Genomic DNA, 26,997 nt, shown 5'->3' with positions numbered 1-26,997 from the left:
GAAGCAAATATGACATGCCTGTCAGAGGGCCCAGTAGCCAGTGTTCCAGTCTCCACACCTTTTCTCACTTCTCCTTTCTGTTGGAGTAATGATGCCTTTGACGGTCACAGAATTGGGAGCAGCTGAGTAGGATGGTTTATAGATGCAACACAATCCCAATCAAATCCCAGAAGGCTTTTTTTTTGTAAAAAAAAAAAAAAAGATATGCTGATTGTAAGATTTATGTGGAAATACAAAGAATCAAGAATAGCCAAACAATCTTGAAAAGAAAAAAAAAAGTTGGAGGAGTTACACTACTTGATTTTAAGACTTACTCTAAAGCCACAATGATCAAGACAGAATGATGTTGGTGTAAGAATAGACACAATGAAACAGAATGGAGATTCCAGAAGGAGACCCACAAATATACAGTCAGTTGATTTTGACAAAACAATTCAAAAATAAAGAAAAGAATGATGCTGGACAACTAAATATAGGTTTCCCCTGCTATCTGAATGTAGAGCGTTCCTATGAAAACTTGTAAGCTCAAGTCAGATGTAAAGCAAAAAAGCAATGACCATTAATTTACATGGGAAAAATTTTTGAATATTCCCAGACCCAAAAGTAACCTCTTATAGGCCCTTTTGAAACCTTAGGGACACATCTTGCTAACGGACACACAGAATAAGTCAAGATAAAGCACAGATGCTCACAGACACAGTTCAGAGCTGTGGCAGCTGGGTGCTGAGAGGCTGAGTATAGTTCCTGGAGAAGGAGGCTGGGGACCACCCTCACTACTTGGGTGCATGCTGCCTCTGTGACAGCTTCCCGCAGAACAAATGCTGAACACTGTGTTTTACTTTTCACCTTTTTTCATAAAACCAAAAATCCTCGTATTTCTTTCAGTTAGCAAAAACAGGTACTAACATAGGTCTTTCATAAACGTGAAGTGGTGTTGTGAGCTTGTGAAAAGCAGGAAATACCTGTACCCAGATTCTTTTTTAATGAGGTTTAATCCCCGTCTAGTATCATATACCACTTTTAGTTTTTAATGGACCACGATGCTGAGGGGGACAAAGCCCTACATTAAGGAGTCAGTCAATTTGCCTTTGACCTTGCCAAAGGTTACCTTACCGCTCTGGATTTGTTTCTTTACCTGTTAAATTAAAGGACTTATGCTTGCTAATCTTTTCATTTCCTCTAGCTCCCAAATTGATTTTTAGTTCAGTATTATCATGGGACAGGCCTTAAGTACTCTTAAAGTTTTTTGCATGTCTGTAATCCGTTTTCTCTCAAGACATGGGCCTTCCTACACATATTCACGCCTTGCATGAGGAGAGGTGTGTGGTGCCAGAGGAGGCAGGATTCTGGGACAGGCCTTCTCATGACATGGGGAGCATGTTGGCCATGAGGGTGATTTGCCTGGAACATTTTTCAGCTCAGTTCATCACTCAGTAAACATCCTGTCTAGTACCACACTCTTCATCAAAAGGGATGGCCTTCTCAGGCAAAGGGGACCCAGGATAGTTGTAGCTGTTCTCCCTGCTGCCATAGCCAAGCTTTCAAAGCCTAGTAAAAGAAAGTATAGGAATACAGGTTTCTATTTCCTGCACCCTTCCCTAGGCCCTGACACAAGGCTGCCCTAGGTCCCCTTCTGTTGCACCCAACCTGACTTCCATCCAAGTGCCATTTGCAACACTTTTGCTTTTAGAGTATGGCCTCTTAGCACTTTGAGAACCACTATCTTTTAAGTTAACCTAGATTTGTTATCCTCTGAAGGAAATGCACAGTTTCTAATAGAAGACCTGAAGTTGTCATTGCCTTATGATGGTAGCTCAAGACATTTTTGCTGGGATATGTTTGCCAAGGAGGAGGAAAGAAATCATTCACTTAGGACCCATAAATCCCTCAACACGGCCACTTCCTCCTTTATTTCTGTTTGGGGCTACTTCCTGTAGGGCAAGTACAGATGGTTGGGCAATCCTAGTATCTTCTCTAAACTTCGTTTTCCTGCTCTGCCATATTCACAGAGTCCTCAAGAGGTTCCAGCGATAGAATGAACATACACAAAACACTTTGAACCCCCCTCCCCCACAAATTACTAGCCTTTCTTCCTTTCTTACTCTGTATACTCTCCCTAAGTGATGTCATCAACCCCATAGCTTCAGCCTTCAGCCAACGACTGTCAGAAGATGACTCCAAGTCGCCCAAACTCCACTGCATCCTGGACTTCTCTTAGATGTCCCAGGGGCACTGCATGTTCTAAATCTACAAACGGAACTTCAAAAGGAACATGTCACCTGTGCAGGGTTCTGTCAGCTGAAGCCTCTCAGAAAATCCTTCCTGACCGAGTAATCTACAGAGCCTTTCCTCCTTGGTTCATTAGGTCTGTAGTGTCCTAGAGAGTTTAGAGCAAGAATACCGGAGAGATGAGGACTGGTGTGGTGGACGAGACAAACTGGGACCAGCAGCAGAGATGGACCACGTCATCCCACTCATCAGTAAACATTTGGAACAAAAGGAGGCCTTTCTTAAGGTGAGAGCACATTGTCATCCACAGTGTGAGACATTAGCCTTGCTCCTTGGTCTCCATTCTCTCTGACTCTGTCACACACGCACAGGCATCGTATGAGCTTTCCATCCCCCTGTTTTCCTCACTTCTTATCTAAAGGGAGGTATTTGTAGAGAAGATAAAAGAAGATACTGGCTGGTTAGCCTGAAAGGTTGAAAAGTTACACTTCAAATATTATTTCTCTCAGCACTTTCTAGATGACTAGGCAGTTATTATATACCATTAGTACAGGTGCCATGTTCGAATATCATGACATCCCGCTGATGTTGTTAATTGAGAAAAATACATAGTTTCACCCAGTGATGTTTGGTTTATAAAAATATTTTTAATTGAAATATATAAGCCCAGGGGCACCTGGTCGTCTCAGTCAGTAGAGCATGTGACTCTCGCTTTTGGGGTCGTGAGTTTGAACCTCCACATTGAGCACAGAGATTACTTAAAAAAATTTAAAAAGAAAGAAATATATAAGCCAAGATTAAATCAGTATTAAAATAAATATTTTATAAATGGATGATGCAAAATTTAGGGCAAGAATTAAATAAATTTAGATACCTTATTTATCAATCTAACAATTATCAGTAACCAATGGCTATAACACCACTTATTTATTCTGTTGCGTGAAGAGAGAAATACCTCAGTTTGTTTGTTTTGGTTTTTAATAGAGCCCTGGTTTCTCAGGGAGGAAGCACAGTCCTGCTCTGAGCAGGCTTTCAGCTGGTGTGGAAAGTCCTAGTAAGCCTCTTTCCTCTAGCCTTTGATCTTCTCTCTGCCAGAGTCATCTGTGTTAAAAATTATCTAAAGGCTCTGTTTACTCTCAAATTTCTTGCTTTCATGTTCTGCTTCCTTTCAGGTTTCTGAAAGTACAAAGAGAATTTTTATACTCTGACATGTTGCTACTGCTTTTCTATAATTCTATAATTAACTGACTTTCTTTTATTAGGGATTTTCTATACTTGACCACCTCTTTGAGTTTTACTTTTTTCTTTCTCCCTTTCTCTCTTTTTAAGATAGCTTCTCCCTGCACTCCTCCTATCAGGCACTTGCACCTGCACTCAATCAGAACCCTTAGTAATCAGCTCTTACTAATAAGATTAAATAAAAAGTCTTCTATACCAGGCCTAAGAGATTTTAAAAGTCTTTTCTAGTATAAAACAAAGTTTAAAACAATAATTTAAGTGGAGCATATTAAAGAATTTTAAAAGAGGCATAAAGATATTACTTCATAAAATTACATGTTTCTTTTGAAGCCTGAAAGAAAAAAATGTTTTCCATATGTGCCTAAAATCATAGGTGAGAAACTCCCTGTTGCTGTGGGAATCAAATGCCCAATGGCAGACACTGAGTTCTCCATTTATGTGTATTAGTTGATCTATGGTGGATACTTTAGCTTTGGACCACCATCCAGCTGTTAAATTCATGGACTTCATGGTGGATAGACTCACCAACAGTCTTTTACCAGAGCTCCCAGAAACAATTGTTACTAATGCAAAATTTAAAATAATTTTTTACAGCATAATTTGTAGAATCAGTTGCTAAATGTAAAAAGGTGTCAAAATTTGACAGTTTTGTTTAGAGATAATAGTGAAAACTGTAGATTAAAAATTAGTGGACTAGCATGTATCATAATCTCCCTTATCCATGGGGGATATGTTCCAAGACTCCCAGTGGATGCCTGAACTTATATATACTATGCTTTTTCCTATGTGTGTATACCTATGATAACGTTTAATTTATAAATTTGGCACAGTAAGAGTTGAACAACGATAACTGATAATAAATAGAACAACTGTAACAATATGCAATAATAAAAGTTATGTGAGTGTGGTGTTTCAAAATACCTCATTGGACTGTACTCATCCTTCTTGCGATGCTGTGAGATGATAAAATGCCTACAAGATGAGATGAAGTGAGGTGGATGACGTCGGCACTGTGAAGTAGCGATAGGCTACATCACATCGGGAGGAGGACCACCTGCTTCTGGACCGCAGTTGACTGCGGGTAACTGACACTGCAGAGATGGAAACTGTGGATAAGGGGCCCTGCTGCATTACTTCTGCAACAGAAGAAAACCTCAAAGAAATTCAGAAATTCTTTGGCCTTGAGAGAAACTAGGAATAATCTGTCAGTAGTCCTAGATTCTAGCCCTGACATGCTTCATGATTCCTGCCCACTTGGGGCCTGGGTCTCCTCCATGGGGACAAGGAGAACGTGACCTGTCCTCTGCCATGCACAGCTAGCACGAATTGTCAAGAGGGTGGTGGAATGGCTCTTAGTCCTGTGTGTAGATCCTTATTTCCCAGCAGTAGGATATTAGTGTCACTGAGGTGGGCGTGGATTTTATGGACAAATAAGTTTTTTTTAATGTAATTTCCATTTGGATATGGAATGTATGGTTAATAGGTTTGTTTACCAAATTTGCTTTCTCAAGTCTAAACTAATGTTAAAGTGACTTACCCCAGTGGTCATATAAGAGGCATTCTGGTGGCAGAGGAAAACCAGCCTGAGGCAGTAACTATGACATTATTAACACTGAATCAACATATAGGGAGTCAAGGGATGGCTGATTTCTGGTTTTGAGCTGGGATGGAAAGGGGAGAAGCCCAGGGAGTGATTCTTTCTTCCACAAAAGGGTGAGCCTCCTGCATTGGGATTGGAGTATCTGTGAACCAGAAGTGGCCTCCAGGGCTCTGCTTACCCAGAGCTCCAGAAACCTCACCACCAGCACCCCTTTTCCAGTGTCTTAGACCCCATACACCTGCTGGGGTCCTCACACCTTTGTCTCTCTCAGGCCTGTACCCTGGCGCGGCGGAACGCTGAAGTGTTTCTCAAGTACATCCACAGGAACAACGTCAGCATGCCCAGTGCCGCCAGCCACACGCGGGGACCTGAGCAGCAAGTGAAAGGTCAGTGTGGGGGCTTCCAGCCATGAGCCACATCGGCAGGACTGACCGGAGGCTGTGTACCTGGTCTTTATGCAACCTCAGATTTCCTGATTCTTCTCCTTGGATAAGAAAAATGTTGATGTGAGATGGCATGGGCAGTGGTGATTCCTGGGCAATTTTTAAACACACATCAGGATTTGGAATGGAAAAATGAAGACGTAATTTCCCCGGCACTTTTTCAGTTATCTTGATCTAGAGCAACACTTAATTTTATGAAGTAAAAGAAATGGTCTGTATCTACACCGTTTGTATAGTAGCCACTAGTCACATGGGCTACTGAGCCCTTGAAATGTGGCGAATGCAACTGAGGAACTAAATTTTTCCTTTTATTGAATATTAATTAACTTAAATGTAAATATCCAGATGTGGCTAACATATATTGAAGAGCACAAGACTAGGGTATCTTACAGCCCAGAAACAAGACACAGACTGAGAAGCATAAAACCAAATTCTAATCCTGGCGTTATGACTTACCATGTAAGCTTTTATAATTTCAGTTTCTTATGTTATTTATTTATTTATTTATTTATTTATTTATATTCTTAATTTTGAGAGAGAATGCGAGTGAGCTCGGGGCAGAGAGAGAGAGAGAGAGAGAGAATCCCAAAGTGGGGCTCAAGCTCACCCGATGCAGGGCTTGAGCTCACCAAACGTGAGACCATGACCTGAGCCAAAGTTGGATGCTTGACCGACTGAGCCACCCCAGAGCCCCGTTTTCTTACTTTAAAATGGAAGGTGTCTGAATTCTGGTTCCTCAAAACGTGGTCCCCAGACCAGCAGCACTGGTATCACCTGGAGACATGTGAGAAGCACAGACTCTCAGGCCCTGCCTAGACCTGCTGAGTGAGAAGCTTCATTTTGACAAGAGCTCTTCCACCCCAACCAAGCAGATGATTTGTGTGCACATAAAATTTAGATAACTACTGGTCTAGATAATCTTTAATATCTCTCTGAAGTCTATATATCTACAATTGTATGAACAAATCAGTAACCTTCAATAATTGCTAATCAGGTGACCACTTTCAGCTTAAATGATTATCATTGGTATCACTGATGATGGGCCATGCAGAAATTGGCCTTCGAGTGAAGAATTTAACAAGTGTCATCTCATCTTGACACAGCAGAAGACTGCAAGTCTGGAGACCCAGGCTAGGGAGGGAGCTGAAACTGACCTGAAGTGAGGGGTGGGGACAGGCTGAGAGTTGAGAAGTGGGTGGCACTGATCTGCCATAGGAAGGGCCTCCCTCCCTGCTCAGAGAGCTTGAGAGGTGGGAAGATCAGAGGCCACTGGGAAGAATTACACTTAGGAATAAAATTTGCTGCAGAGAAGAAGGAAGCAGGGTTCCTTTTCCAGATATGCTCCCTGTTTGAGGTCAGGGGACCCGTGGGTGGCTGGCATTATGTCACTCTGTCCTTCGTGCACATTGCAGTGCTGGCAGCAGTCCGGGTGAGGCCAACTGCCTGCTGAGAGAGCACGTGCCTCCCCCTACACCTCACTGTACCAGGAGTGGCAGGCACCCAGAAAGACCAGAGTATGCTGCACCTTCATAAGGGTGAGGGCAGGTTGTTGTGTCCATAGGGAAGCTTTCCAGAAAGGGGAGAAATGAAATCTGAAACTCTAGGATTTTTGCCTGATCAGGGTTGATTCTCTTAACCACCGCAGAAGATTCTGCAGTGAGCAAAACAAGGATTAGGAGGCCAAAAGATTAAAATAAACACAGGTTCTTACTTGTCTTTGCCCAATTGAAGCTTCCACCTAAGCAGGGACCTACAATTTCTCCAATACCTATTTCCTTTCCACCTGCTGCCTGGACCCAAGGCCAGGACCACTTATTTTAAGTTTGTATTACAGGTGCAATTATTATGGCATAACAAGCAAAAATTCAGTGACATTCAACTGTAAGCATTTATTGTTCAAGTGACTGCATTGGCTGGGGACCAGCGGTCTTGGCTGGGCTTAGCAATGCGGCTTTGTTTCATGCTGCAAGTCTGGCTGGCTTGGTGCCTTCACTGCAGGTTGGGTTCTTGCCTGTTCCACATGTATTAATTCTGGGACCCCAGTTGAAGGAGAAATTACCCAGGAAAACTCCTTATAGTGGTGATGGCAAGGTCATGTGCACAAGCACACTAAGTTCCTGCTTGTATAATATCTGTTAACAACACATTTGCCAGATCAGGTCACACGGCTAAGCCTTAAAGCAGGGCAATTTGTCTCTTTGTGGAGGAACTAAAATGTTACATAATAAAGGCATACATATAGGGATTGGTGACTAATTGAGACCTATGAAAGTTCTCAGCCTTAAAGGAAGAGAGACAGATTTTTGTCCTTCCAGGAGGATGCACTATAAGTTCGAAGTACAAGTACTGTGATTTGATTGTGCCCTTTTTTGTAAAGCTTCTGTAGTGGTAGTCTGTGCTTCTCAGCCCCTCTAACCCAGAGGACCAAGGTAGCTAAGGACTCAGGCTCTGAGGTCAAACGTTTCTATCTGAATGACCCTGGGCAAGTTACCTAGCCTCTCTGAACCTCCGTGTCTTCATCTCTAAATGGAGGTATTAGTGGTATGTGCATCACAGAGTATTATGAGAATATGTGCTTGCTACCTAGCAAGTGCTTAATAAATATTAATTTTTCATATCATTGTGTATTTTATTAGTATCTAACAGAATTAGCAGGAAGCAGGAGGCAGACACAATACAAACTAAATAGGAGTGCTTCAAGCATAGAGCACACTATTAAAACACACAGGAAATTTAGGCATGTAGCCAGCTGCTGCTGGAATGACAGGAGGAGAGAGGGACATGACATGGATGAACACCTGCCGTGGCCCATCATGGTGCCACATGCCTGGTGCATGTCCTCTCACCTGACATCGTTAGAGGTAACAAGAATAGCATTCACCTTTTCTTAGCATGGAAATTTGGACCTAGAGACGTGATTCCAGGTAGACATGATCCTAACACAGCTTCCCTACACCCATCATTTCAAGGCTGTGCTGTGTGTGCATAGCCGCTTGTACAGGGCAGAGAGTGTGGCTCAGGACATGGGTTATCTATGCAGTTATACTGTCCCTCATACTGTTGTTCCTCTCCCACCCTCTCCTAGCACTCCAGAGTGGCTGGGATTCTTATCAAGTCCCCTTGCTCTCCATAGGCTCCAGAGGCCAACTGAGTTAGCTGAGTTAGATTTTAAGATCTGACACCTCCCAAGGTCTCTTACCATCAAGCACTGGCTTTGGTATGAAGAGAATCAGGGTCACTTTGAAGTTACCCTGGGGACATCTTCTTCCTCCCTTAACTGATGGAACTTCATCAGCAGGCCTCACGCCCCCGATCTTGCTCCCCTCTGGGAAGTTCTCTGTGGACCAAGCTTTTGGTTCCCCACATCTGGTGCCTGGATTAGTCCCATGGGGAGATTTGCAAGTCACAGTTATCTGGCCCCTGGGGTGTGCAGATTTGCTCAGGGCCCCCCAGAAGCAGCGTTCCTCTCTTCTGCCCCACAGCCATCTTGAGTGAGCTCTTACAGAGGGAGAATCGCGTCCTGCACTTCTGGACCTTGAAGAAGCGACGGTTAGACCAGTGCCAGCAATATGTGGTGTTTGAACGCAGTGCTAAGCAGGTATGTTGCCCTGGCTTTGCCTCAGTTCTGGGGACTGTGTGGACACCCAGATGACCACAGCATGGGACACAGAGGAGGGTGACAGCAGCAGGCATAGTAGAGATGGGAGGTGGTGCCGACACAAGGAAGGAGAACAGACTGTCACTTAGCAGTCCTTCAGCCTTTACCCGTACTCTGTACCAGGAGTTGGGAGAAGATGCTGGGGTCAGATTGCCTCTAAGAGCTCATGGATGATTCTGGGCCTGGCCTAGAAGACGAGGATGAGACATTCTCTTTACTGGTAGGATGCTCCAAGTCTAACAGGAGAGGGCTCAGTCCTAAAATCAGCTTCCAAGCTCCATACTGACCAAATGATGCCAGCATTTCTTGGGTCCGTCACACTGTCCCAAACAGTGTAACAATGCATGTTTTCTAATTGACAGCTGACTTTTGGGGGACTGGGTGGGTTGTTTCCTCCCACAGGCGCTGGACTGGATCCAAGAAACAGGTGAATATTACCTCTCAACACATACCTCCCCCGGAGAGACCTCAGAGGAGACTCAGGAACTGCTGAAAGAGTATGGGGAATTCAGGGTGCCTGCCAAGGTAGGAAGCAATCTGGAGCCCTCCCCACACACACCCAGCACTCCCCAGTCTGGCCAGTTCTACATTATGAAAAGGAGAACAGCCTCAGTGCACAGAAATGTTGACCACAGGGGCAAGGGGTGGGGCGGCGGGGAGCATGGGTAGGATGATCTCCATTGAAACCTGAATACCCAAAGAATTGCAGCTGTTGGATGGAGCACCTGTATGAGAGAAGTCAGCTCCTATACACTGTGCTCCCAAATACTCACCTCTATGCTACAGGTGTAGACTCTGCTGTATTCTTTTAGACCAAATAAGGCGAAGGGACACACTCATGTGAAATGCACACTGCACTGTGAACATCTGCACCTATCCACACGTTCTTGACGTTTGAATGGTTTGGGAAGTCTACCCGTATAGGCCAGTGACTGTGGATGGGTTCACAAAACAGGTGAGTTTCTTATTTCCTGAACCGACGGCTTCCATCTGGCCTCAGACCTGCAAATGAGCCAGGCCGGGGTCTCTGGGGAGCAAAATGTGCACTGGCGCACACAGCACACGCCGTCACACCCCCATTCACACTGAGGCAGGAAATGCTGTCGTAGGAGGAAATCTGTTTTCACAGCCAGGGTTTGGTCTGAGGACCCTTGGGTCTGAATGAAAATCTCCTGTCTCAGTTCCCTCTTTGTGGCATCCTCACACCTCACACTGGGCTCCCTGCCATCGAGGAGCCTGTCTTGGCACCACTTCCTCACATGGCAGGTGCTCTAACCAGGATGAGAGCTGCTTTTGTGGGGGTCACAGTGGGGGGAACGTACTGATGCCCACCCCCCCCCCCCCCGCCTGCCCCAAAGATCCCTGCTAAGGCACATTTCCTCTAGTTTCCTGTCACAAAATTAGGCCCTTAGCCTCTTTCTGGAACTGATACTTTACGAGTGGGTATTCACTTTATGAATTCTACACTATGAACTTCTGATAGTGGCAAACTTTCCCCTGCAACCCTGTGAGCTGTGGGGCCTTTTCATCCAATGTGAAAAGCTGTCAGTTCAGATAAGAGACTCATTTCAGTACCAACCAGAGCAAACAGCACTAGGAAGGTGACAGATGTCCAGAACTCTTTTCAAATCCAAATGAAAATAGCTTTTGAATGACCTATACTTTGTGTCTATCTTCCCCCCTCCAAAATAATGAACCATTAACAAGCAGAATGGTATCAGATCCACTGGTGTTCCAACCCCATCAGATGGATTGTGGTAGATACCCAGAACTTGTTAGGATCGGAATCTGTTCATAACCTAAGAGGAAATGTAGAGAATTGTCTAGTCAACTTAACTTCCTCTTCGTTAAAATCTTCTTGCTGTCTTTCTCCTCTTTTCCATTCATATTCGTAACCACCCTAACTGGATTCCATGCTTTCAGCCTCTCCTTCCTTCCCGTCCATCCTGCTCATCATTGAGGTTCATCTTGAAAACACTGGGTGGGTCCTGTTTCCACCCAGTCCAAGAACTTCAGTGATTCGCCAGTGTCTTCAGATTAACAACCTCCACAATAGCACCACCTCACCTCCCCAGTTTTATCTTCATTATTCTTTCATGCAAATTTTATGCTCCAGCTGAATGGATGTATTTTCTTACCCTCTGAGAGATACATCATATGCTTTCTTGCCTCTGTACCTTTTCCATACTGTTTTTCTGCCTAGAATATGATTTTCTTCCTTCTGGTTTGTACTTTAAAAAAAAAAAAAACCCTGCCTTTCCACTGGAGTGCCTCCTTCTCTGTGATCATGCAGACATGCCGGGATGTGATCTGGCCCATCCCTGCATTCCGGCCACTGTTGTCTGTATAACCCTTAAGGGACCTGCCATGAACCATCCTGTTCTCCAGTAATCTGTGTGAAGTGTCATCTCATGTCTGAGCCAGCAAGATCCCAAAGGATAAGAACCACACTTTGTTTACTTGCCTGACTGAATCATGCATCAAAGGGAGGCTGCAAATATTTGTGAACATAGGGGAAAAAAGAAGTTTGGGTAGATTCAATGACTCCCTACACCAAATCTATATTTAATGTGATTCTATTACTTTGGCTCTCTCTGTTCTCTCTCCCTCCTAACTTAACTCCTTCCATAATGGGGTTTCATTTTCCCATCTATCATGTTCTAAGTCTCAAGAATATTTATTATTGGGATATCTACAGGGTAACGAATCCGGCTGAAGAACTTCTGATTAAAGGCAACAGTTGCCTCCTGTTCCTCTCCAGCTGCACTTCCCAGAGGCAAGCCTCCTTTAACTAGCTACCTTTGATTTTAATCTTTATAACCAGTAAAGTGAATTGGAAACGGAAACCAAATTGACCTCAACACAGAGAGAAAATAGGGTGGCCCTCACAACTAAACAGGGCAATAGAGCATATTGAATATATTGAATTATTATTCTCTGCTCCAAAGAAACAGATCAAATAGAATAAACACTAAATATAAAAATATACTTTCTATATAGCAAGCCACAAGTGTAAAGAGAAAAATAAGATAAAGAGAACCGGGTGGGGATAAGAGGATAACAAAATTTTTCTTATTGTGGTAGGCTGTAGAAAATCCAGTTCGAAGAATACACGAGATATTTTCCTATTGTGGGTTTCCAAATTTATAAGGAGTCAAAGCACATGATGATAGGAAAGCTTAATCATTTTGGCAGCTGGAAGAAATCTATTTCTTCTAATAGCAAAAATTTTTTTGAAGATTCTTTGGTTTTTCATTTTTTACAATTCAGTGGATTTTCTATATTCACAAGGTCATACAACCATTGCCACTATCTAGCTCCAGAACATTTTCATTACCCTCAAAAGAAACCCTGTACCCATTAGCAGTGACTCCCCATTCCTTCCTCTCCTCAGCCCCTGGAACCACTATTCTATTTTCTGTCTTTATGAATTTGCCTATTCTGGAAATTTCATATAAACAGAATCCGGGAATCCTGTAATACGTGGCCTTTTGTGTCTGGCTTTTTTCATGTATAATGTTTTCAAGGTTCATTCATGTTGTGGCATGCATCATTACTTCATCGCTTTGTCTGACTGAATAATACTCCATTATAGAGATATGCCACACTTTTTATCCATTCATCAGTTGATGGACATTTGGGTTGTTTTCTGTTTGAGGCCACTATGAATAATGAATATTTGTATACAAGCCTTTGTGTAAACATCTCTTTTCAGTTCTCTTAGGTATATACCTAGGAGTGGAATGGCCGAGGCCTATAGTGACTGTATGTTTAACTTTTTGAGGAGCTGCCCAACTGTGGCTGTGCCATTTTACATCCCCACCAGTGGTGTATAAGAGTTCTGACTTCTCCACATCCCCTCCAACACTTGTTACCATTCGTCTTTTTAATATAGCCATTCTGGAGGGCATGGGGATTTTATTTACATCTCCCAAAGAGAACTGATGTTGAGAAGACACTTCTTTAAACTGGCAATTTTATCTCCAAAAGTGAAAGAAGCTATGTGATAAGTCAGACTTAATTCTTAACAAAAGAGAATTAAATGATAACAAAAGTGCCTTGTGCCTTAGCTGAACTAAATTAGCTAATTGAGAAATGAAGGCTGTGTGGAAAGGGGACACTGGGCTTGTTTGCAGGTGCTTTACACTGAGAAAAGTAGGATCTGAACAGTTCAGATAAAAGATGGGCCTGATTTTGTTTCTGAGACTCGTAAGAGGATATAGTTTACATGCAATAGACATTTTTGAAAGTTTTAGCTTCTCACATATAGTGACAAACTCTCCCCTGTGGAATGAATATGAAGATGTATCTCAAGAGAACTTTTTACCCACACAGGGAGCTCAATAAATTCATATCTACAAAGAATGTATCAATAAATACAAGGAATATCAGCAATGAAAGGCAAATTGGAAGATTATAATGAGATTATGAGAATAATATCAGAAGGCTAAATAACTTTAATAACTTATCAAATGTGCAAAAGATACCAAAAGGGCTTTTTGAAAACTATATTCAGAGTAAGGCTCACTGATCAGGGAAAGATAGCATAATATTAACTGATCAAAGAAGGGAAAGAAGAAAAAGGGTGGGGGGGGGAGGAAGAAAAATAGAACTACTGACCCCCTTTATTTTTACCTCTGACTTCTCTAGCAGATTACATAGAATTCAAAATAGAGCAAAACATACATCAGAGGAACCATGAAGCCCAGAATAAGTGAGATATTTATCCATTCTAAATTTCCAGGCTTAAATGAATTACATTTCCTAAAGGCTTCATGGCCCATACACCTGACCCTACCATTCAAGAGCCTCTGCGATCTGACCCCCATTTTATCAGTCTATATAAGTTACTCTGTTTTGGTGGCAAGACTTGAGATTCAAACTGGCTTGAATTATGAAAGGGAAAAGATATTGTATGGCTGTATATGGAAATGAATATAGAAGCCATGGCTAGACCTCCCAGGAGTCCAAGAAAATCTGAATGACTCAGCCTTATGGGAAGAACAAGAAATGTGGCATAGTCTCACCTCTGGATGTGAACACTGGGCTGTCACCCTACACCAGGGGCCATCCTAGCAATCACACTGTCTCATCATCTCATGACAGGGGGATCAGGAATACATTATCACCACTACTGTGATTCAGCTTGTCTTTCCCTTCTCATGTCTGCTGTCTGTTTTCAGTTCTACTCTGCAACCACCTACCCAGTTTTCCATGCAGTCCAAATCCCCAGAAAAACAACTGGGGCCAGGACACCACACAAGAAGTCAGTGGCTTCATATTGATGGGCCACCCCAGTGATACAAGTATTTGCCTCTGATACCATCAGCTGTGGCCAAGCATTTGGCAGGTCACATGGTGCCACCATAGTCACTCATATGTGAGAATTCATTTCAGACTACTCTAAGTAGGTGCATGGTTGCAGTCCAGTGTATGGGTCAAATTTTTCATCTAATTCTCCCCAGTATAAACCCTCAACTTTTGCTGGTCCAGCTTTACTTACCTCCAAACACAATATTACTCACTAATTCATTTTTTCAACATTTATGGTATGCCTACTATTTTCTAGACCCTGGAGATACAAATGAATCAGATGTAACACTTACCTTTGAGATGTGCACGGTCTAATGAAGGAGATACATAAGTGACTCAGACTGATATGTGCTGAAGTAGAGGCACACATATAGTGCTTTAGGGACAGGGGAAAGAGCATCCCCCATCAGCTGGTGGGGAAGAGGGCCACTGGATGGAAAGCAGGGATGAGTAGGTACCACCCATGACAGCAGGAGGGACATGTGAGGTCGGCATGACTGGTGCTTAGGGGCCATGGAGATCCTGGAGGCAGTCACTAAGGTAGGTGAGACCACATGAGGAGGGTTTGTCTACACTGCCCAATTTACTGTCCATTTGTTCCCCCAGGTCCATACATACCTGGGACCCTCTTGGTCACAAGCCATTCTCTCTGTTGCATCTGAATCACAGTTTCCAGGTTTCAGGATGCCATTTCCTGTGATGGAGCTGCCTGTAGGGCTGCTGCCACCAGCTGGCCATGAAACTCCCATTTCATGATGACATCTTACTGAGAGAGTAAATAAATAAGTGCTTTCAAGAGTTTTACATAAAGATTTCTTGATTATAGCTGCAAAAAATTAATCTCTGTTTTAAATAAATAGCAAACCTTATAACAATTGTTTTCAGAGGGGAAAAAAAACCCCTAAATGTAGTGAGGTAGAAGTCCTTAGGATACCAGGGATCTTTTCTTAACCGATTCCCAATGCTATTATTCTTTGCCTTATCATGGCTAAGGAGATGCTTCTCCTGTCCCCATACCCACCTTCTTTCCTTCACACCAAAGTTTTTTGGGGCCCTTGTCCTGAGACAGGAGAGGCTCAGACATGTGTGTTGCTGAAGAGCTGGATTCCACATCTTTCTGGCCTTGCTTGTCTTTCTGGCCAGAAGGAGTCCCTTTCTGGCATTTCTTGAGAGGGTTAGTCTATTATGGGAGATGAGCCTGGAAAAGTGAGGGAGGAGGGTGGAATAAAGGAAGGTTCTTCTGGAGCACCTGGGTGGCTCAGTTGGTTAAGCATCCAAATTTGGCTCAGGTCATGATCTCATGGTTCGTCGATTCAGGCCCCACATAGGGCTCTGTGCTGAGAGCTCAGAACCTGGAGCCTGCTTCAGATTCTGTGTCTCCCTCTCTCTCTCTCTCTCTCTCTGCCCCTCTTCTGCTCATGCTCTGTCTCTCTCTCTCTCTCTCAAAATAAACATTAAAAAAGAAGAAGAAAAAAGGCTCTTCTGTCCGTTCTACTTTTGCTCCAGAAATTTTTTGCCTCAGTTATCTAGATTTTAGCATGATCTAAATCTTGGACCTACTCTCTTCCAATCCAAAAGATAATTTTACTTCTCAGAATATTATTCCAGTATTCTTTACTGTTTCGTGAAATTAATCAAGCTTCCCTGATTTTGGAGTTTCAAAACCCAACCTTAGGATAAAAGATAAGCAAGTGTTTACTTCTTTGAACATTTCTTCTGTTTCCATATCTTACTGACATAGTCCTGCTTCCCCATGAGACCTTTCCTGCCCATGCCAGCCCACCTTCATTTTTTCCTGTTTTAAAATTTCTGCAGTGTTAACTCTACATACTTCTCATGTTGACATTCAGTTACGTAATGCCCCAAGTTATTTAACCACTCTACATGACTATCTTATCCCCTCTAGAGATATAGACTGTTTAGGGAAAATGAGTATCTTTTTCTCTGTTTTTGTTTACCCCCCGAGCCTGTCCCCACAGCCTTCTGCACAGTGGTTTGGTACAGTAGTATGGACAGAGTAGATGTTGAACAACCTCTTGCTAGAAATGAAATTAATCCAATACACATCAAAACTCTACCTTAGCCCTGTAGTAGATACTAGCTTCATTAACTCCATTCTCTCTCTCTCTCTCACTCTCTCTCTCTCTCACTCTCTCTCTCTCTCTCTCTCTCTCTCCCCCTCCCTCCCTCTCTCTCTCTCCCTCCCTTCCCTCCCTCCCCCTTCTCCTCTCCCTCCCTTCCTCTCCTTCTCTCAGACAAGATCCTGGTAGTGAAAGGGGCAGACTTCACTCTTAAATATGTTAATTGGATTTCTTTAGATCCTGGCCTATGTCAGCTTACCTGTTGACAAGCCCACTTCAGGCCAATACAGTGAAGGGAAGAGAACTAGGCACTTTGGTCCAGAGGCAAACAGGCTGTGTCGCTCACAGGTGGTATGAATTTGAACAAGCCCTAAGCCTCTCTAAGCCTCAGCTTTTTTCATCTTGGCTCAAAAAGACCCCACACCACCTCCTTCCATCCACCTTTTAGAGATACTTTAAGACTCAAATGGATCTCAGATGTGACTTTAACCTATTCTGTGAACTGATAAATATATTAATGTGTAAGATTCTTACAGTAGTCATGATGGCTAACATGTATTGCTTCCTGAGCTCTTAATATGAGCACTATGTTCCAGGCACTGTTCTGAGCATTCTACATTGTCATTTCATGAAATGTTCACAACAACCTATGATGTAGGATTATTATGATGCCTATTTTGCAGGTAAAGGAACTGAGGCACTGAGGATTTAACTAATTTATTCAAGATCTCCCAGCTAGTAAGTGAGAGCTGGGCTATAAACCCATGCAGGCAGTAAGGTATCTGTGGCTGCTGTGAAGAAAAGAGGGATGGGACTGAAGGGCCATGAGAGTAAATGTAATCTAGTAATTTAAGACCATTTTTTGGGACAGCAAACAAAGGAGAAGGTGAAGCTTCTGATTCAACTGGCCGATAGCTTTGTGGAAAAAGGCCACATTCATGCCACAGAGATCAGGAAATGGGTGACCACAGTGGACAAGCATTACAGAGACTTCTCCTTGAGGATGGGAAAGTACCGGTACTCCCTGGAGAAAGCCCTCGGCGTCAACACAGAGGTAGGCATGGGGGTTGCTTAGCTGGGACATCCTCCCTTCTCTCCCTCTCCATGCCACTGATCTCATTACCATGGAAGGAAGTGGGCTGTCCAGAGCAATCTTTCTGAGCTATTGACCCCTAGAACACCTGCCTTGTGTGGTTTTTCTAGTGGAGGGGATGGATCTTGGTAAGGCATTGGCCTCCAGCCCCTCATGATTAGTACTATACAGCAAAATTGGCTGGCCAGGGGTGGGACCCATGGCTACAGAACAGTTTTTCTATGCGTAGAGTTAACTGTTGCCTTTGACGATTAAACCCTTTACCTTGGCTTCATCAGTACCATCTTCCAACCAATTATGTTAATCAGCAAATGTTAGGGTCCCCAGTATGCACAGTAGTGCTCTTTCAAGAATAAGGGATGCAGTTGTACAAAGGCTATTTGACATTTCAGCTGAAAAGAGATACTATTTGCCATGAATCAAGGAAAGACTGACTGTTAATCTCTTCTTTGTAATAGAGGTCAGTAACCTATGAATTAAGAGCTAAATATAGGCTGGCAATTTAATCCTAGGGTTTCTAATTCTTAAATCTTTAAATAGGCTCATGCTCTGAAGCAGAGCAGACTAGAGAGTGCACTAGTTAAACCGCTAAAATTGAGGGAAATAATAACATATCCCCCATGCTTTAAACTGTGAGATTTTTTTCTAAAGGCTCCCACCCTGTATACGTACAAAACAGTGGTTGAAATAAGCAGGGATGGGCAGCTAGAAAATTTAGAAAATTTCATAATTGTTCTATCATTTAGCTTTCTATTTACAAGGGAAGTTGTTCATTTAAATAAAAATATTGACTTTTAACATGGATGGAACTGAAGAGTGTGATGCTAAGTGAAATAAGCCATACAGAGAAAGACAGATACCATATGTTTTCACTCTTATGTGGATGGATCCTGAGAAACTTAACAGAAACCCATGGGGGAGGGGAAGGAAAAAAAAAAAAAAAAGAGGTTAGAGTGGGAGAGAGCCAAAGCATAAGAGACTGTTAAAAACTGAGAACAAACTGAGGGTTGATGGGGGTTGGGAGGGAGAGGAGGGTGGGTGATGGGTATTGAGGAGGGCACCTTTTGGGATGAGCACTGGGTGTTGTATGGAAACCAATTTGACAATAAATTTCATATATTGAAAAAAAAAGAAAAAAATATTGGCTTTTATTATTTTCCCTTGACAAATGAAAGTTTTCTTATATCTTTATATATTTCGGTTCCACACTGTTTTAATGGTTCATAACCAATCTTAGACTAATTTATATGTGTGTGTGCGTATAGATAGATTGATTGATTTAATAAGGACTGAAATCCTTGGGGAAATATGACACTAATTATTAAATATACTTATTGTTTTTCCTTGCTATGGACATTAGCCCTGACCATTTGACTTGAACATTTTAAATATTTCTTATTTGGAAAAAAATGTATATCCCTTAAAGAAGAGCACTCATAGGTGGCCATTTGAGGGATTCCCCATCTTCTGAACTTGCTCCATTATATCTTTCTCCCGTTTTGCCTTCTACCTCCTCCCCTAACTTTGGTGAGTTGCTCTCCCGAAGCATCTCTCAGACGACCTCTGCCATCTCTCTCTGTGTAGGACAATAAGGACTTGGAGCTGGACATCATCCCAGCAAGCCTTTCAGATCGTGAGGTCAAGCTACGGGATGCCAACCACGAAGTCAATGAAGAGAAGCGGAAGTCAGCCCGGAAGAAAGAGTATGTTTTGGAGAGCTTTCACCCAATTAGCAAGCTCCTCTTGTTTTTCTCTGCTACATGACCCTTTTGACAGCTTAATGTGTCCTCATGACCACCCGCAGAAGGATGGAATGGACAGACATGATGCTTCTAGCCACACTTCACACAAATCAAGAATTATAGAGCATTGGATAGTGGAAACAAGGAACCATGCCCACCATATAAAACATTTCTTGATCACTCTACTTTCTTTATATTGGTGCTGGGGAATTACACATACCCAGAGATCTTGCAAGGGCTTTATGGAAAACGTTTTGACAGATTCATTTTTGGGTAGTGCTGGAAAAAAATAGTGTGTCCGAAAATTAAGAAGCCCAATGTAGTTGATTTTATCAAAATAGAGTAGGACCAGAGGTCCCTTGGAGCTGAAGAAACTGAAGCCAGTCTGCAAAGCCAGAGCTTGTGTTTTATCTGGGAAGTGTATTAGTTTGTTTGGGCTGCTGTAACAAAGTATGATGAATTAGGTAGTTTCAACAGCAGAAATATATTGTTTCACAGTTCTAGAGACTGGAAATCTGAGATCAAACTGTTGGCAGAGTTGATTCCATCTGAGGGCTTGGAAGGAAGGATTTGTTCCAGGCCTTTCTCCTTACCTTCTGGATAGCTGGCTTCAGGTGCACATGGCATTCTCCCAAAATATACTTATATACATATTTCTCCCTTTTTAAAAAAAAAATTTTTTTAATGTTTATTTATTTTTGAGACAGAGAGAGACAAAGCATGAACAGGGGAGGGGCAGAGAAAGAGGGAGACACAGAATCTGAAACAGGCTCCAGGCTCTGAGCTATCAGCACAGAGCCTGACGCGGGGCTCAAACTCACGGACCGTGAGATCATGACCTGAGCTGAAGTCGGACGCTTAACCAACCGAGCCACCCAGGCGCCCCTATTTCTCCTTTTTTTAATGACACCAGTCACTTTGGAACAGGGCCCTACCCTTCTCCAGTATGACTCAGTCTTAACTATTTACATTTGTAATGGCTATTTCTAAATAAAGTTGCATTCTGAGGTACTAGGAGTTGGGACTTTAACATATGAATTTTGGGGGAACACAATTCAGCCTGTAACAAGGAGGGTAATAAAGAGATCATACTTGGCCAAATCTTCCTGCTGGACTCTCTCAGGGTCACCAAATAGCCAGAGGATGTTAAAGGGCAGGTGGAAAAGAGAACAAAATGAGATGGAGGGTAGTGGAGCTAAATTATGAAGAAAGACAGTCAAGACTGCAGGAAGCAGATGGAGAAAAAGGGAGAGGGTGGAAGAATACCAGAAACCAAGGCAGTAAAATCAAAGATAACTTTTCAAAGCATCTCAAATTATGTTCCTCCTGATTTTCCTTCTTTCCTTGTCTACCAAGTACCTGTAGTGTATAAGAAACTTTGCTTATGTGATCTTACTTAATCCTTTCAGCAACCCTGTGTGATCAGCTGTTATATAAGTAGGGAGTCTGAGGTTTGGAGAAGCAAGTCCTACCTCTAGTAAATGACAAAATCATAACTCAGCTTCTATTTGTCTGACTTTAAAGCTCATGCCCTTTCCACTCTACCAATAGAATAAGAATATTAAGAGAGTGGCTACTTAACTCCTGCAAAAGGAAATTTTTTTTTAATTAATACTTTAATATTAATAGAAAGACGACTGCTAGAACAGTGTATTGCTTTAAGGAAAATCCCACAAAGGTAAAGGTCCAGGAAAAGATGCTGCTCATTTTCATATTTCTTGTGAAATTCCCCACAGGGGACACTTTAGGGATAGTCATTCTCAAAACTTTCATGTGATGGAGCACCTTCAAATTGGGGCTTTCGTTATGAACTACCATGAAAAACTGACATAGAAAGCCTATAAGATAAATGTGTAAGCATATACTTTGGCAAATTAGACATTACTGCATATCACATGTCAGCTAGGAAGCACCATTTTTTACTAAACATCTGTAAAAGAAAGAAAATGAAGTAGGTATACTTCAGTGAAGCCACGCATCATAAGTTTAATAAGTGCCAGAGAGCATTGTGTTGTTTTGGGGCCCAAGTGGAAGGGAGCTCTCTCCTTACAGATGTGAAGCACAAGCTTTGCTTTACGGGAGACTGAAGAGCAGTCACAACATTGTTAACTTGTGCTGTGCCTGGATTTGCTTGCTCAGCTTCACTCACACCAGTCTGTGCTGTCAACAAGCCCCGTTAGAAATAGCATCAATGTGTACAGGATAATCTAGGCCAGAGGTCAGCAAACTATGGCCTACGGGCCAAATCTGACCCCTCGTCTGTTTCGCATAGTCTGTAAGCATAAAGTTATTTTTTAAATATTTTTAAGTGGTTGAAAAAATATCAAAAGAAAAATATTTTATGATGTGAAAATTGGATAAAATTCTTTTTGTGTCCATAAATAAAGTTTTATTGGAACACAACCACACTTTTTCTTTTCATATTGTCTGTGGCTCCTTTCACATTACAACAGCAAAGTTGCCCACAAATATTGACTATCAGGCTCTTTACAGAAAAAGTGTGCTACCCACCCCTCCACCACCCGCCCCCCCCCCCCCCCCCCGCCCCCAGTCTCAGTGGCAGCGTCTTGGGCATCTGTGCTTGGCTTTTAAACCTGGTTTGACTTCTAGTACTGCTACCATTTTGGTAAAAGTCAACAGTTCTATTGAACAGGAAACAGAAATCCTCATTCCGGGAACGGTGAGACTTCCATGCAGGAAGCTGAGAGTGGAGCTGTCTAGCTGGTGAGAATGAGTATGAGTGTTGCTGCGTGTTTGTGCATACATGTGAGCACACACGTGTAATGGAGGACACATGCGTGTCAGCAAAGCATCACAGAGTGGCGAGACTGAGGCAGGAAAGGGAGAGAATATGGAACTAGCTGAACACAAACATGCTGGAGGGATAGAGAACCAATGATAATACTCAGAGGCAAGGAATTTTGGAGAAAGGAAGAGACATGTTGGTAAAGCAGAAAAATGGGGTCATTCAGGAATGTCATAAATGCTGGGGTGGGGAAGGGAAGTTTGAAGGAGGGGAGGTATTCTATCCCGAACCAACTAAAAGCCCATTTGTTTTCTTCTAGATTCATTATGGCTGAATTACTGCAGACAGAGAAGGCGTATGTAAGGGACTTACATGAGTGCTTAGAGGTAAGTCTTGCAGTAATCAGTTCACAGCTGTATTGGAAAAATGACAGCCTTGCCAGCATCAAGTCCTTGAGAGGAGCTCAGTGCTCCTTGTCTTCTCCCGGAGCTTAACACATAAAAGCCAACAAAGGAAATCTTTCTCCCAGAGTCAGTAGTAATTGCAGGGGATTTTAAAATGCTTTTGAAAAGAAACTCTTCTCAGATTGGAGCTAGCCCCAGCTAGCATAGACAAGACTTGAATTCAAAATAAAAACCATGACATAGTCAGTGAACTTAAGTTGAGTCTGCAATTTACACCTTCCCCCAGACACACTCAAACACACACACACGTTTAATAAGAGGAATGTGGAGTTTGTACTTTGCTAGAGTCCAGAATGTGAGTTTCCCTAGCAACAGTTGAAGGTAATGGAACATTTGGGTTTTCTTTCTTCCCGTTCTGTTTATTTACCATCTCACTTTTTACACTCCATATGCAAGCCCAGTCTGAGTCTTAGCCCTCCCGTGTGAAGACCTGTTTATTTTGTCTGCATTTTGTAGTACTTGCCAGTGATGAAGATGTTGCTATCTTACAGACCTACCTGTGGGAAATGACCAGTGGCGTGGAGGAGATCCCCCCTGGGATCCTTAATAAAGAGCATATCATCTTTGGCAACATCCAGGAGATCTACGATTTTCATAACAAGTAGGTTGGTGGAGGGTTTCCCCAGAGCATACTTAGGGCCATAAATACTCATCATCAGGGCCTCTCAATGAGTGGATCAAAGCTGATTGGCAAATGTTGCCTGGTAATATTCCCTGTTACTGCCTGGTGATATTACCTGTTAAATTTTCTTTTCTTTTTTTTTTTTTTTTTTCATGTTTGTTTATTTTTGAGAGAGAGCATGAGTGGGGGAGGGGCACCGAGAGGGGGACACAGGATCCAAAGTAGGCTTTGCGCCAACTGCAGAGAGCCAGATGCTGGGGCTCGGACTCATGAACCATGAGATCGTGACCTGAGCCGAAGTCAGACGCTCAACTGACTGAGCCACCTATGCGCCCCTACCTGTTAAGTTTTCTAAGTCAGTTGCTGTCAGACTTTTTTCTCACTCACCCCTATTTTTCCACAATTGTCCAAAATTGCTCATGGAGAGTGAAGTCAAGAATTCGGCAATGTCTCTCCCCAGTTCTCCTTAGGGCAGCATCTTCATATCCAATCAGAATGATAACCAGGCTTTGAGGAACTGAAAGTAGCTTCCCCTCAGCAAAATTGTGGGGAATTCTGACACTAGAATTCATCTAAGGCTAATTATTCTACCTTGTGGGCCATACGTATCAAATTCCATTGAAGTTTTTTTTCAACTTAAATTCCCCCTCTATCCCCAACTACCTGATAATCCCCACCTTCAACCAAAACAAAAACATATGTAAATAAATATATAGATAATCAGAGTACCTAATGGAACACATTTTTTGGCAGCTTATAGGGAATATCAGTCAACCCTCTATGTTTTGTTAAAATAGAGCCATAGGGCCCTAAAGCCTCATAGTTCATTTTGTACAACTCCCAATTTAAGTATCTTCTCTACAGCATACTAAACACGTTCCATTGTTAACTGAGTCAGCAAGAACATTGGTTGGTTAATTACATAGCCAACAAATGGAAATAACTCAGTTTCCAAAATATAACAAAGAAAGGGAATCTCAAGATGCAAGAATAGTGTTGGTATAAAGTCCTAATGCTCTCTCGGAACTCTGTTGCAGAAAGGGGCTAAGAGGTAGAGGTTGAATATTGTAGGATACAATTCAGGAGGAAGTTCTATGGTCAGGCTCATCAAGGTATTTACCAAGTTAAGTAGTCATGCTGGAGATAAAACTACCAGCCCCAAGAGTTCCTGATGAGACCCTATGAACAGGTGAGGCAAGACCGTAGAACAGTACTATCCAATAAAGCTTTCTTCAATGTTTCTGGAAATGTTCTGTGTCCTTGCTGTTTAATACTATAGCCACCAGACTTGCATGGCAGTTGAACTCTTGAAGTGTGATCTGTGCTACTGAGAACAGAGTTTTTCATTTTATTCAATTTAACAAATTTAGATGGCAAGTGGCTATCCCACTGGACAGCCCAGCTCTAGAAAATAAGACCTCAGTATGGCCCTTTGCTAGGAATAACTAAGAGCAAGCAAGAGTTGGATGTAAAATGATCCAGAGCTCTAAAAGGTCTGAATAGGATGTGGAGAACCACTCTTCTCTTATCAACTCCTGATGATTAATACCCTGTTATGTCATCAAATGGCATCAGTTTTAAAAGAACAGAAAATGTGTAGTTCCCATGACATGATAACCTTGTCAGACTATGAAACCAGTAAGCTCTAAGGGAAAACTTTCTGGAGTACTTAATAGAAGTTCCCAGTCTTTTCCTTCCTTCCTTCCTTCCTTCCTTCCTTCCTTCCTTCCTTCCTTCCTTCCTTCCTTTTCTTCTTTTCTTTTCTTTTCTTTTCTTTTCTTTTCTTTTCTTTTCTTTTCTTTTCTTTTTTATCACAAATTTCAGCACTTTCCATTTGGTTTGTCTGGAAGTCTCCAGACATAGAAATATTCTTCCTCCTGTCTCTTTAATAAGATCCCAGTAAAGCCATTCTTTACCACTGATCCCCAGTTCTGTCCTCTGAGTCCTGCTCAGCATTATCCCACCTCCCTCAGGATATCTGAGAAGACATTGGACTGGTAAGCAGTAAGGCGTATTACTTTCACTTTTTTGATTTATGATCTCTGGAATTTAGTCAACAAGTCTCACTTTCCCCATTTTCTTACCAAACCGATTAGATATAGAAGTCTAGAGATCACAACATGCACTTCCTGTGAGCCCTGCTTTTGCCAAATCAATGTATAAGGGAAAATAATATTCATTTCAAAGTAACAAAGTATCTACCTCTTACTCTTGTTTTGTGATATCACTCTAGTAAGCCATAGTAAGCAGTTTGGTAATTTTTAAGTAGCTGAAACAGCTACCAGTTACAAAATATAGTTCTAGGGGCGCCTGGGTGGCTCAGTCGGTTGAGCGACTGACTTTGGCTCAGGTCATGATCTCACGGTATGTGAGGTCGAGCCCCGCGTCGGGCTCTGTGCTGCCAGCTCAGAGCCTGGAGCCTGCTTCTGATTCTGTGTCTCCCTCTCTCTCTGACCCTCCCCCACTCATGCTCTCTCTCTGCCTCAGAAATAAATAAACATTAAAAAAAACAAAAACAAAAACAAAATTTAGTTCTAAGAAACCCTCAAGTTAAACCACATGGAATACTACGTTCTGTAGAGGCATAAATTTAATTATCAAGAACACAGCTATTCAGCAAATGTTACCTATTTATAATGTTATTAAGAAACAAGAAGAAAATAAAAACCAACCTCTGAGCAACCAAAAGAGATATCACAAAGATACAGCTCTTATCTTTTCATAGTAGCACCTTTCTATCTGTCCCAACAACCACTTTACCTCTTGTTAGATTATTTAACAATCTTGTTAGATGGTTAGGTCATTTCCAAGACCATAGCAACTTAGAAGCAGTAAATAAGACTCGAGAACTTGAGCAAGTAATTTGATATTACTAGCATAAAGTAAAAGAAGATAGATAAACTGCAAAAAAAAAAAAAAAAAAAAAAAAGGGAAAAAGAACCCCTGAAATCATGGTGGTCAAGGTCTACTCAGTATTGATTCTCTATCCCAATACAGAGCCCAGCACAGCCACTGTATTATAGTATAGCATAATAACTGATATTAGTACTAATGCTGAATCATTAGTATATTCTACATTGAAAAGAATTCTGCATATAGTAAGCTCTCCACCAAAAAAAAAATTAATGTTTTAAATTATTCACACTTTAGGGAACATCCAAGAAAATCGAGCTGTGTATTAATTCTCTGCAGGATCTGGAGGCTAAGGCTTTTCTCATATTGTGTGCTTTCTCTTTATGCCATACATATGTTGATAAATTGAAAAAAGCATAACACCTCTAAAATCTCTAATAAACAAGAGAGAAAATGGCAATTAAGGCAACTTTGAAAATGCAGGAAATGTGAACTCCGTAAAAGACCATGTCTTTTACTGCATACCCTGGCACACAGTACACTTTAAGTAAATATTTGTTGGATGGATGGATGGATGGATGGATGGGCTCACAGACTAAAAATAGAATTACAGTTTGCAGACTAATGGCTAATGCCACTTAAGTCATAATTCAGTCTTTTGTTTGTGAAAGTCTCAAGACAGGGAAAACCATTAGGTATGTTTTTTTTTTCCTCATCACCACCAGAATCTTAACAATTATAGCCTCAATAGCACAATGATTGAATATCTGAATGAAGGAGTTTCCCGGAGGCTTCTTTTTTTAATTTTTAGTTTTTTTATTTGTGTGTAGTTGACACATTAGTTTCAGGTGCACAACATGGTGACTTGATGAGTTTGTGTGTTACGCTGTGCTCCCCACAAGCATAGCTACCAT

The 26,997-nt window shown here is 42.1% G+C and overlaps 1 protein-coding gene across 23 annotated transcripts in view; it reads left to right on the top strand.

Annotated features, from left to right (window-relative positions):
• Positions 1 to 26,997, top strand: part of KALRN (kalirin RhoGEF kinase) — a 672,273-nt gene that overhangs the window by 397,868 nt on the left and 247,408 nt on the right. For all 23 annotated transcript variants that reach the window (XM_058731109.1, XM_058731107.1, XM_058731105.1 and 20 more), the window contains exons 18-25: positions 2,366 to 2,515; positions 5,340 to 5,454; positions 8,994 to 9,109; positions 9,572 to 9,694; positions 17,435 to 17,617; positions 19,241 to 19,359; positions 22,464 to 22,530; positions 23,100 to 23,209. In XM_058731109.1, the coding sequence (XP_058587092.1) occupies positions 2,366 to 2,515; positions 5,340 to 5,454; positions 8,994 to 9,109; positions 9,572 to 9,694; positions 17,435 to 17,617; positions 19,241 to 19,359; positions 22,464 to 22,530; positions 23,100 to 23,209 (983 nt within the window). The remainder of the gene's footprint in view (positions 1 to 2,365; positions 2,516 to 5,339; positions 5,455 to 8,993; positions 9,110 to 9,571; positions 9,695 to 17,434; positions 17,618 to 19,240; positions 19,360 to 22,463; positions 22,531 to 23,099; positions 23,210 to 26,997) is intronic.

Source organism: Neofelis nebulosa, chromosome 5 (genome assembly GCF_028018385.1).
Source record: "Neofelis nebulosa isolate mNeoNeb1 chromosome 5, mNeoNeb1.pri, whole genome shotgun sequence".
Classification (NCBI taxonomy): domain Eukaryota; kingdom Metazoa; phylum Chordata; class Mammalia; order Carnivora; family Felidae; genus Neofelis; species Neofelis nebulosa.
The sequence above is the reverse complement of the archived record's forward strand: the minus strand, read 5'-3'. Positions and strand labels throughout refer to the sequence as shown.